The sequence below is a fragment of the Equus asinus genome, unplaced genomic scaffold (genome assembly GCF_041296235.1).
Source record: "Equus asinus isolate D_3611 breed Donkey unplaced genomic scaffold, EquAss-T2T_v2 contig_2, whole genome shotgun sequence".
Lineage (NCBI taxonomy): Eukaryota > Metazoa > Chordata > Mammalia > Perissodactyla > Equidae > Equus > Equus asinus.
The window spans coordinates 1,157,616-1,170,081 of NW_027224849.1; the positions used below are offsets into that span (position 1 = coordinate 1,157,616).

Genomic DNA, 12,466 nt, shown 5'->3' on the forward strand with positions numbered 1-12,466 from the left:
AGTGTGCACTGATAGAGATTACATACAGGAACTTTGATGGAATTTAGCAGGGTGCTGGAATATATCTTTAAAGTGGTTTTACTGTACCAGAGGACATGATTTTTTTTGCGACTCTGATAAAGAAATATTTTGAATGATTTCTTCTTTTGAAAGACGGCGTGCTCATTACCATTGCCTTGTCACTCTTGCTAATTTTTGTTAGTGTTTCCTTCTAGTCGTTTCTCAAGTATTTCTTTTTGGCTAAATTATTTGTTTATCTATATAAAGCTAAGGGGGTTTGTTTTTCGGTGTGGATTTTTTAGCAGCTCTTCCTAATATGGGAAGGAATTTAATAGTGAATTTTTAAAGTAAAGGCCTAGTGCCCATAGGCACATTTTAATGTGTGAATTCTTTATTAAGTATGTCTTATAAATGTTGATGAGGCAGTGTGTTAAAATAGTCATTTATTTTTAACTAACCTAATTTTTGTTAGAAAAGGATTGCATCATTAAAAAAATTAAAATAAAAAAGCTTAAAATGAAAATAACAAAGTCTCCCTCCTCTTCCCAGTTTTCTCCTCTTCTCCCTAGGCCCTAACTCATTTCCCAGAAATCACCTCTGTTAATAGTTTTTAGTTTAGTTGTATATCATATTTCTTCAAGTTTTATCAAGTTTATACAGAATCTATTGATATTCCACTCTGAGGGACTAAGAATTTATCATGATTTAACTCCCCTTCCACCTCTGGATTATATTGTTTATATTTTTATTTTCTAGTCATTGCCTTATTTACTCTAAATAGCATGTATAAATGTTTAATTCTTGATTTATCAAATTTACTATGGATTCAGTATCCACAATGAAAGGCAAGAACACTACCCTTCTACTCCTCTTCTCTCTAGTTACCTCCCTATTGTTCTCAGTTATGTTAATATTGTCTGAAAAATACTGTGTGATCTTAATTCATGTTTCCCCTTTTCCATTTTTCCATTCAAGCAGTAACATGCTGTGAATTTTATTGCCTCAGGAGAGGCACAGGGCAGGGAGGAGGGCAGAGTTAGCCAGTCAAATGTTTGCCTGTTTTACTTGTCCACACACCTGAGCTCAGCGAGGAGCACACGACGTTCAGGAGGACGCAGGGGCCCTGGAGGAGCAGGGGCAGGAGAGGCTCCCCCGTCGGAGGTCCGCGAGGGCCGGAGCGGTGCTGAGAAGCTACGTGGGAAACAAACACTGCTCCATGGTGGAGCCCTAGGAGGGGCAAACCTCAGAAAAGGTAGTGGTGTCAGCTATTTGGGGAAAGCAGGACCCTAGCACAGGGTTCCAACCTCAGCTGAGACTCCCATGCCGCGCGTGGAGCCCCAAAGGAGCAGAGATCTGCTGCGCTGCAAAGAGTCATTCATGGAGGCTCCCGGTTACCCGGGTGTGCAGATCACTGAAGCCTGGGGGGCGCCCTTCTCTCTGAATATTTGGCAACTGCATACCTTGGTGGGACCCCAGGAGGGCAGAGAAAGCCCAGGAATGTCTGTGGTTACATTTCCCATCAAGCAGGTCTTATGAGAGAGGTAGAGGGAGAAAGAGAATATTTCCCAGAGGTGGAAATTAAACTGAAATGTAGAAAATAAAGTGATATTTCTTATACACTTGAATTTGTTGGCTGAGATACCCTGCCACGTAATCTTTAAATTGCCAAGATTTATGAGATTTACTTGCTGTTCTGTAATATAATTATTAAATCTTCTGTGCTTTTGACATTGTTTGACACCCAAAAGTGAAAACCAATACACGGCATGTACAATATTAAGATTACATAAGTATTATTCACCGCAAACCAAACATTGCGATTGAACTAATTTAGAAGGAAACTGAAGGCTACGACATTAAAAGTTTGCTGCTTAAATTTTTCTTTTATTTTTTCTGGTTGTACTTAGTTGCCACCATTATGTACAATCTGATGTCTTGGTTTCCCATTTTTGGCCTGAAGAACTTCAAGTAATTGTTTTCTCGTGGGGACACTGAATGGTAACTTTTTAATTTCCAGATGTCTTCATTTTATCCTGATGCTTAATTAACAATAAGGCTAAATTCAAAAAGTCTTTCCCTAGACCTTTGAAGACATTACTGCACTTTCTTCTATTTTCTTACTTTTGTCTACTTGCTCTAAAATAGATCGAGAGAGGTGAACTGAAGGCTCCATCTCTAGTGGGTTTCTATTTCTCCTTGCATCTCCTACAGTTGTTGCTTGATCGATATTGATGCTATGTTATTTGGTGCAGAGATTTTATACCTTCATTGCAAATTCCCCCTTTAATATTATAAAGTATCTTGTTTTAATGCTTTTTTGGGTCTAAATTCTGACATTACTACAAGTCTGGCTTTGGTTTTTCTCTCAGGCCCAAATACTCTCACGAGGAAGCATCTTGAGGGAACTCCACTGATGGTTGCTCCACAGCCAGCTCCTCCCTTTGAATCCGCTGATGCTGAGCCTAGAGCTTATCTGAGGCTTCCTAGAAAGAACCTGGCTTGGCTTTGGTGTCCTGAGATGCAATTTCTTCTCTTTTGATTTTTACAGGAAATTTCAACCCATTTGCTTTCTATTTTCCAGGTAGTCCTCAAAATTTCTGGCACACTGACGAGACTGTAATCGTTTTCTACAGATATAGTTCTGTGATTTTGAAAAGTATCTGTGTTGGAATTTCAGTGGGAGATGAGAGAGTGGGGATTAATCATGTGTCACAGCGTACATCTTGACCTGGAATCTTTCCTGCAAGAGATTCTCAATTGTAAGCTCCACATTTATAGAAATAAAACATTGTTCAGTGCCCATCCACTTTCTTCTTCCCTCTCTTCCTCTTCAACATGTATTGCATGTGCACACAAAATCATTTCATTTAACACGTGAATACTTTTCCTTAAGATTCACTAAAACTCTCAGTGCTTGAGTTCTCTTTCCTTCCCATGCTGAAAATGTAAAATACTGGAGAGATCTGTCTGAACAACGTATCTCTAGTGAGCATTCAGAAATTTCACATGGTTTCCTTTGCTGTGCAGAAGCTTTTTAGTCTGATGTAGTCCCACTTGTTCATTTTTTCTTTAGTTTCCCTTGCCCGGACAGACGTGTGACTTGAAAATATGCTGCTAGGACCGACGTCAAAGATCGTACTGCCTATGTTTTCTTCCAGGAGTTTCATGGTTTCAGGTCTTACATTCAAGCCTTTAATCCATTTTGAGTTGATTTTTGCGCATGGTGTAAGGGAATGATCTTTCATTCTTTTGCATGTGGCTGTCCAGTTTTCCCAACACCATTTATTGAAGAGACTCTCTTTTCTCCATGGTATGCTCTTGGCTCCCTTGTCGAATATTAGCTGTCCATAAATGTGTGGGCTTATTTCTGGGCTCTCGATTCTGTTCCCTTGATGTGTGTGTCTGTTTTTGTGCCAGTACCATGCTGTTTTGGTTACTGTAGCTTTGTAGTATATTTTGAAATCAGGAAGTGTGATACCTCCAGCTTTGTTCTTTTTTCTCAGGTGTTCTTTGGCTATTCAGGGTCTTTTGTTGTTCCATGTAAATTTTAGGATTCTTTGTTCTATTTCTTTGAAAAATTTTGTTGGAACTTTGATAGGGATTGCATTGAATCTACAGATTGCTTTAAGGAGTATGGACATTTTAATGATGTTGATTCTTCAAATCCAAGAGCATGGAATATCTTTCCATTTCTATGTGTCTTCTTTGGGTTCTTTCATCAATGTTTTATAGTTTTCGGTGTACAGATCTTTCACCTCTTTGGTTAAGTTTATTCCTAGGTATTTTATTCTTTTGATTGCAATTGCAAGTGGGATTGCATTCTTAATTTCTCTTTCTTCTGCTTCATTGTTAGTATGTACAAACGCAACTAATTTTTGTACATTGATTTTGTTTCCTGCGACTTGACTGTATTCCTTTATTGAGAAGATATTTGCAAACCATATACCAGATAAGGGGCTGGTATCCAAAATATACAAAGAACTCATACAGCTCAACAAGAAAACCAACAATCCAATTAAAAAATGGGCAAAAGATCTGAACAGAGATTTCTCTAAAGAAGATACACAGATGGCAAACAGGCATATGAAAATGTTCTCAACATCATTAGTTATCAGGGACATGCAAATCAAAATTACAATGAGGTATCACCTCCCTCTGGTCAGAATGGCTATAATTAACAAGACAGGAAACAACAAATGTTGGAGAGTATGTGGAGAGAAGGGAACCCTTGTACACTGCTGGTGGGAGTGCAAACTGGTGCAGCCACTATGGAAAGCAGTATGGAGTATCCTCAGAAAATTAAGAATAGATCTACCATATGATCCAGCTATTCTGCTGCAGGGCATTTATCCAAAGAACTTGAAAATACAAAAGCATAAAGATGCATGCACCCCTATGTTCATTGCAGCATTATACACAATAGCCAAGACTTGGGAGCAACCTAGGTGCCCATCAAGGGATGAATGGATAAACAAGATGTGGTATTTATACACAATGGAATACTACTCAGCCATAAGAAATGATGAAACATGGCCATTTCTGACAACATGGATGGTCCTTGAGGGTATTCTGCTGAGTGAAATTAGTCAGAGCGAGAAAGTCAAATACCGTATGACCTCACTCATAAGTAGAAGATAAAAGCAATGACAAACAAACACATAGCAATGGAGATTGGATTGGTGGTTGCCATAGGGAAAGGAGGGGAGGGCAAAAGGGGTGATTAGGCTGACATGTGAGGGGATGGACTATAATTAATTTTGGGGTGGTGAACAGGATGTAATCTACACAGAATTCGAAATATGTTATGATGTACATCCAAAAGCTATATAATGTTATAATCCAATGTTACTGCAATTAAAATATAAATAAATAAATAAATTTCAGAGTGTATATATATATATATATATATATATATATATATATTTTTTTTAGGCAGATTAGCCCTGAGCCAATCCCCCTCTTTTTGCTGAGGAAGACTGGCCCTAAGCTAACATTCATGCCCATCTTCCTCTACTTTATATGTGGGATGCCTGCCACAGCATGGCTTGCCAAGTGGTGCCTTGTCTGGACCCGGGATCCGAACAGGTGAACCCTGGGCCGCTGAAGTGGAGGGTGCAAACTTAACCACTGTGCCACTGGGTATATTTTAAGAGACATTGCTGTTATGTAGCCATTAGAGAGTGGCATAATTCTGAGGGGAATCACAGCAATTTGTGGTCAGAATACAGAGCAGTATACAGAATACATTATAGTAATAAAAAATATATCAATAAGTTCAAAGTTTTGAATAAATTGCTTGCATGTAACTTTATTCTTATACTTTCTACACATCACCAGGTTCAAGGCATTTTACAGCTAGTGGGTGATAATATTTGCAATAAGTCAGTTTTTTCTTTATATGATAAATACACAAGCAGAGAGTTATATGTTCAATTTAACTATAAAGACATGTGATGTTACTATCTGCCTGATCTTAAATCCTCCTTTTGGAAGATAAATATTTTTTTATTTAATAGAAACATTAGTTCATCTACTTTGTTAGCCCCATCAGCATCTGTATTATCACTTTTCCTTTTGGAAATCGAATGGCTTGAGCCCTTCTCTAAAGGAACCACTTAGCATTGTGCAGACTCACCATGTGGTGCACCTGAAAGCCCAAAACCCATCATCATACAGACTTGTATTGGGCATGTCCAAAAATTTAGACAGACAGCTATCTTGTAGGTAGCAACAGGAAATAAAAGAGCTGCAAGACAGTCATAGTAAAAGGATGCTGGAAACGTTCTAGATCTTGATCTGGGTGATGGTTACACAGGTATATACATATGTAAAAATTCATCAAGATATATATTTAAGATTTGTGCATTTTACTATATGTCTGTTATTCCACAATAAAAAACAATTTGTGAATATAAATGAGAACCAATTTATATAAGCCTCTAAACTTTGCCCAATTATTGAATATAGCAACAGAAATTTTCAGAGGAGTACTAAGTATTAGAAATTTCCCTAAACGGTATGAAACTATTTTATGGTAGTTATTTTAGTTTCCTGCAATAAATTTAAAACATTCTAAAATTTTCAACTTAAGTTAAAACTGTACCATCAACCGCACAACAGTACAATGGATGGATAATCATGGGTATGATCACATTTTGGAACACTGTGCAGCAATGACAAGTAAGGAAGCACAGCGGCACTCATAAACATGGATAAACCTCACAAGTGCAAGGTTGGGTGAAAGAAACAAGTCACAAAGAAACTATCAAAGGTAGTCAAAAGGAGCTATATCGTTATGCATGCTTACACAGGTGGCAAACCTAAAGAGATGCCAGAGAATGATGAAAAAAGCCAGTCGTTACCCCTCAAGGGAGGGAGGAGGATGCTGATATAGGAAAGAACCACAGATGGCGCTAAGGTACTGGCATCGTTCTGCTATGTTTCTTCACCTGGGGGGTGGTTACACACGGGTTTACTTTAGGATTGCTCTTTAAGTATAAAAGAGCCATACTAACAAGTAAAAATCCAATAATCAGCTATTTCATGGTCCAGAAAGCCCAGGGGTTTACCCTTTGGGAAACTGAAAGTAGTTGCAGGTAGCCGGCATTATGTGTAGAGTTGCCAGATTTAGCAAATAAAAATAAGAAATTACAGCAAATAAAAACACTGGATGCTCAGTTACATGTGAACTCTGATAAACAATGAATAATCTTTTAGATAAGCATACCCCATGTAATATCTGGTCCCATGCAATATCTGGGACATACACGTACTGAAAAATAATGCGCTGTTTATCTGAAATTCACACATTACTGAGCATCCTGTATTTTATCTGGCAACCGTAAATATGTGGCAAGCTGCACAGGCAGAAGCAGTTCTCGGTGGCCCGGTGAGGGGAGTACTCAAAGGAGGGCCAAGGAAAGGGAAGAGAAAGAAGAAGAAAAGTCTTAAATTAGCCTGACCCTAAGCTATTTGAACAATAGAGTAAGTGAATTAGCTGAGTTCATCCATTATTGCAATAGTTCAGGAGTAATGAATTCACACAATGTATCAAATAATTTCTATCAACAAAAAGCAGTATCAGCAAATGTTTAAAAGAGCCATCAGTGTTTCTCCTAAAAATTGTGTCTCTCTCACTACATCAGCCTCTCTTCTGATCACTTGGGATGAAAATATTGTGAAAGATAGCCTTGAGGATGCTCATTCTGTGACTAAGTTTTCTTAATCTGTAGACAGTGATTAGGAGTCAGGTTGCAATGTAGGTTGTTTCATCTTGTTTTTATTCTACAAATATTATCTGACCACCTATCATGTTCCAGGAACCCGTCTTAGACCCAAAGGACAGATAATGAGTGACACAAACATAGTCCCTTCCTGTGGAGCTCAGAGTCTAGGCCCTAGTGGACTATAAAATAGATAGATAGATAGATAGATAGAAAGATAGATAGATAGATAGATAGACAGACAGATAATTACATGCCCTTGGGAAAACATTATCTAGCAATAGTGGATATTTGCTCTTTGCTGCCCAGCATCCCTCTTTCTTTTGGGAAACCATCCAGACTCCATTTTATGTTAATTTGTTTGCCTGGAATTGATCCACAAGCCCGTTGCCACGATTGATGATGTTTGATTCAAAGATTGGTATACAATCCAATTAGAACTGATGAACCCTTGAGAGCCAGTAAGTAGAGGCTTCTGGAAAAGGGAAGCATTCCCCCCTGCCTTTGGTAATGGATAGGGGAGCTATCCAGATGATCAGGGCCATCAGGTACACACCCCTAGAGGACACCATTCACATACGCAAAAGATGAAGTCATGACCCAGGAAAAGCATCCTGGTGACATTGCAGAGCCGTGATTCAAGATGAACTGAAACTCCCCCCAGATTTTTCAGTTACATTAAGCCAACAAATCCACCCACTTCTTAGAGCAGGTTGAGTTTCCGTTTTCCGTCATTTGCAGCATAGAGTCCTAACTGATGCAATAAAAGTCTAAGAGGAAAGAAAAGGTTTCTTGCCTGTTCCCAACCTCCAGTTTCATGCCCCGGAGGTAATCACTGTGATGCTGCGTTCAGACATTTGGGTGCACACGTATGTATAACGCATGCCTTTCATGCAAATCGAATTGTATTGTATACATGGTTCCACCACTTGCTCATTCTAAACTTATGTTGTATTGTGGAGATCTTCATTTGTTGATACAGACTATTCGGCAATTGGATGTATCATCATCAATTTGATCTGTCTTCCACTGGTGAAAATTTATTTTCTCTTCAATTTTTTACTATGATAAACAATACCTTTATACATATATCTGTGTGCATTCATGCAATTATATCCAAAGGGAAAAAACCCTAGAAATGGAATTGGTCTTTCAAAGGGAATGTAAAAAATGTTGCCTTCCAGAATGATTATACCAATACAGTCTTCTCAAAAACACATGAGAATGTTTCTTCTCCACCATTAGTAACACTGTGTTTTGCCAAATATAAGAAATTTTGCCAATATGATAGTGAAAAGCAGTATTGTTTTCTCAATTTGCATTTGTTTGATGAGTGTATACACACACATAGACACACATGGAGAGAGATTCATATATATTTAGGCTATATATTTTATAAATTCATTAGCTATTTTTCTATAAATTCCCCATTCATATCCTCCACAGATTTTTCTCTTGGGTCATTTATCTTGTCCTTATTGATTTGTCTTTACATATCAGGAAAATAGACCCTTTTCTCATACATGTTCCTTTTTTTTTAAGTATGCTTTTCCTTTTTTTTTGGTGAGCAAGAGTGGCCCTAAGCTAACACCTGTTACCAATTTTCCTGTATTTTTTTTCTCCCCAAAGCCCCAGTTCGTAATTGTATATCCTAGTTCCAAGTCATTCTAGTTCTTCTATGTGGGATGCTACCGCAGCATGGCCTGGTGAGCAGTGTGTAGGTCCACACCCAGGATCCGAACCAGCAAACCCCAGGCTGCCAAAGATGAGCACATGAACTTAACCTCTCGGCCACAGGGCCCACACCCATACATGTTCTGAATATATTTTTCCAAGTTTGTTGTTCACCCTTCAGCATTGCTTTGTTTCTTTATCATTTTTTTAAGTATAACATTTCAAGTGTACAGAAAGCAGGAGAGAATTATATAATAGCACCTATATGTCCACCATCCAGTTTTAAAATGTTATCGTGATTTTGCAATATTTGCTTCACCTTTGTTTTTTAAAGAATAAAATGTTACAGGTACAGCTGAAGCTTCTCTTCCACTCTCACTGATGCCGTTCTTCTCCACGTCTCCCCACAGGTGACCACCACCTCGAAGGTGACGTGCATCACTTGTGGAGACCCTTTGTACACCTGAAAACCCCCTCACATGCACCAAAGGTTTAAATATTTTCCTGTGTCTTTTAGAAGAAAAAAAGACAGCAATAATGAATTGTCTGTGGACAGTTGTTCTCAAGTAAGCCTTCCCGGGATCTGCAAGCATCTTTCCAAGAGAGACCAGGTTCACATCGTTGCAACAGTGAGGCTCGCAAAGTTCCCGTGAGAAGCTGTTCACAAACTGTGCCACCTTCTGACTGATGTTGCTAATAAAGAACAGAGAAGAATCTGCCCGTCAAACTTGCCTCAAAGGAGGTCGTTGAGTTGTGATTGGATATATTATATATTATACAATAATTTATTTTGACCCTAGGAGAGGTTCATTTGAAAAAGGCCATAATACCTCTTTCTGCCCACTTTGGAGCAGATTTTAGCTGGGGTCAAAGCTCTAACGTCTGCCTCTATGAAAGGTTGCAGGCAGGGGGCCTGGGGCGTTCCTATCTGCTCGGGCACATGAAAAATGAAGACATTTCCTGAGGAGGCTGATGGAACCAATGTGCTCATGTCTGAACGTTTTTGCAGAAAGAATTAAAGGACGGTAAAAGAAACTTCTGAATACTCTCTAGTCTTTGGATATTCTGAAACTTCTACCTCATTGCTTATTTTTAAAAGAACCCAAATTGGGCTTGGCCTAAACAAGGGAGTCACCTGTGATTTTGACAACACCTTAAACAATACACTCCCATGGTTTTATACTTTTTCACAGATCTGTTTCTTTAAAAAATGTATATATATAATTTTTTAAAATTATAAAGTTTCTATAAATTGCACCAGACTGTGCATATCATTCTGCAATTCAGCATGGTTATTCACTATGACTTCAAAATTTATCCATGTGGATGCATATAGATTGAGATTATTCCTTTTAACTACCGAATAGTAGTCCCTTTTATGAATATATTTTTCTATTTTAAAATTAATAAACATTTAGATTATTCCTTTTTCCTTTAGTAAAAACAATGCTGCATTGACATATCTCCTTGTGCACGTGTCCAAGGATTTCCCTAGTGTGTCTGTCTACAAGGGAGGCTGTTGGTTTGTGAGTCCTGCACCCTCCTTACTGGCTATTGTAAAGTGTTCTTCAGCGTGGTTGTCTCCTAGAGTTCATACTTTTCCCTAGTAGTAAGTGAGGATTCCTCTTACCCACATCCTTTCTGTCTCTTGTGTGTATCCTCTGTGTTTGGGAGTTGTATGATTTTGATAGTAGTATAATTTATCAAACTATTGCCTTATGGCTCCTGGCCCGTGTGTGTGTGTGTGTGTGTGTGTGTGTGTGTGTGTGGTGTAGGGTGGTGTGCGTGTGTTTTGTCATGTTTAGAGGTTTTTGGTCACGTTTAGTTTTGGCAGTAAATGGTTACTGCAGCTTAACTTGCAAATATAGTTTTCAGGTTGTTCATTTTGTTTCACAACGATGACATTAAAAGAGAATAGTACTAATAGTCCAGAAATCTGGTAATCCTGCAGCAGGATTCTATCCAGACTGTGCAACACTTTGCCTGCCAGATATTAAGGGAGGCTAACGGTGAGGTTAAATTAAATTCAGAAACCTTCAATTGGGAAACCATGCTAAACACTGTATGTAGTAGCCAGACGTCTTCGTTGAAAGGCTTCTGCTCACTGCCCAGAGCCGGGTTGTCTAATGCAGCATTGATAACTGTATCAGGTCGAGGGCGAAGATTGATCTGGAGGGTTCAGTACTGATGCTCCTTTCTCCCTATCTTCCTTGTCCTACATCTTTTGAATAATGTTCACTTTCTCCTCATTATCAGGTCAAAGTTTCAGGAAAGTCCTAGATGTAACAAAGTTCAGGCTAAAAATTTTTGAAATGTTAAGCTTATGCAAGACATTAAACTTTGTCACGCCATCCCAGCCAAAAATAAACTAAAACTCCAAACCTGTCGCATAACCAGACGTGACATCTGCAGAGCCGGCCTGTAGAAATAAGCAATAAACTACACAGTGAACAAGGAACATAGCAGGTGTGGTCAATCAGGAAGAGCTTTTTGACACAAAATGATGATATTTTTACTTCTGGAACAATCAGAGGTATGTTCTTATTTTATGTGTTCAATCTTTTTTGTAAAACATATTATTTAATAACAGTATAAGATCTAATAATGGTTTATTGCACTATCTGTGGGGGTGAGGGTAGGGCTTACTTTCTTTCACCATCTAAATGTCCCTAAAAGAATCTTTACCTCAACACGTGCATTCCTCCAAATTATGTGTGAAATTTCCTTTGAAGAGAACTCAAATACTTCAGAAAAGTTTGGATCCTACATAAGCAAAGTCATTTTGATTTTCAATTTTCATGATCTTTAGAAGGTGGTAATGTCTTTAAACCCTTTTGGCTAGAGGTGGATTTTTTAATAAGAACGTGAAGAAAACAAGTCTTGACTCAAAGCACGTGGAAAGACATCCGTAGTTTTCAAAGCCTTCTTAGACCATTAGGGTAAAGTCTTCGTAATCCTATTCTCTCCTCAGCAAACTCTAAGGCACTCATGGTTACAATTTGTGTGGCACATCTCATTTCTGTATGACATTTTGGTTACTTAATTATTGGAACTCACCATTCCATAAATCTGCGCTTGCCATTTGCCTTCTGACTCCAATTCCTGCCTCGTGCCTTCCTGCAACTCCAGCTCTCAGGTGAGATGGGTCAGCTCAGACCTGAGGAGGGAGTGACGGCTGCTTGAGATGATGGAGATGTTGGATTCAGAGCAGCTGCTTGGGAAGCAGGCAGTTGTTCTGAGCAAGAAGGCTCAGTGCTTCAAGGCCGTTACTCTCAGCCCAGGAATAAAATTCTACGGGACACAGTTTAATTGCTTCAAGATTCAATTCATAACCCTTTTTCCTGCATCCTGTCATTATTAGGCCATTATTTTTTTGTCCCTTTTATTACATTCCAACAGATCCAGGCAAATATTTGCAAATATTTTTAGAGATGAAGCTACATGTGACTCTTCACTCAAGTGCTGAGTGACTACTATCATAGGCTACAACCAGTAAGCAGTGAAGCCTAGACAAAGGTCCGGATACGAAGGGTAATAATTAGTATATTCATCTCTCTTGTTTGTAGTTC

At 38.6% G+C, this 12,466-nt stretch overlaps 1 protein-coding gene across 1 annotated transcript in view; it reads left to right on the forward strand.

The window, feature by feature from the left end:
* The window catches only part of LOC123284123 (serine/threonine-protein phosphatase 2A regulatory subunit B'' subunit beta-like), a 55,521-nt gene extending 45,589 nt beyond the window's left edge, over nt 1-9,932 (forward strand). The window contains exon 3 of the mRNA XM_070503554.1: nt 9,308-9,932. Within this exon, the coding sequence (XP_070359655.1) occupies nt 9,308-9,364 (57 nt within the window). The 3' untranslated portion in view covers nt 9,365-9,932. The remainder of the gene's footprint in view (nt 1-9,307) is intronic.
* The last annotated feature ends 2,534 nt before the right edge of the window (nt 9,933-12,466 follow it).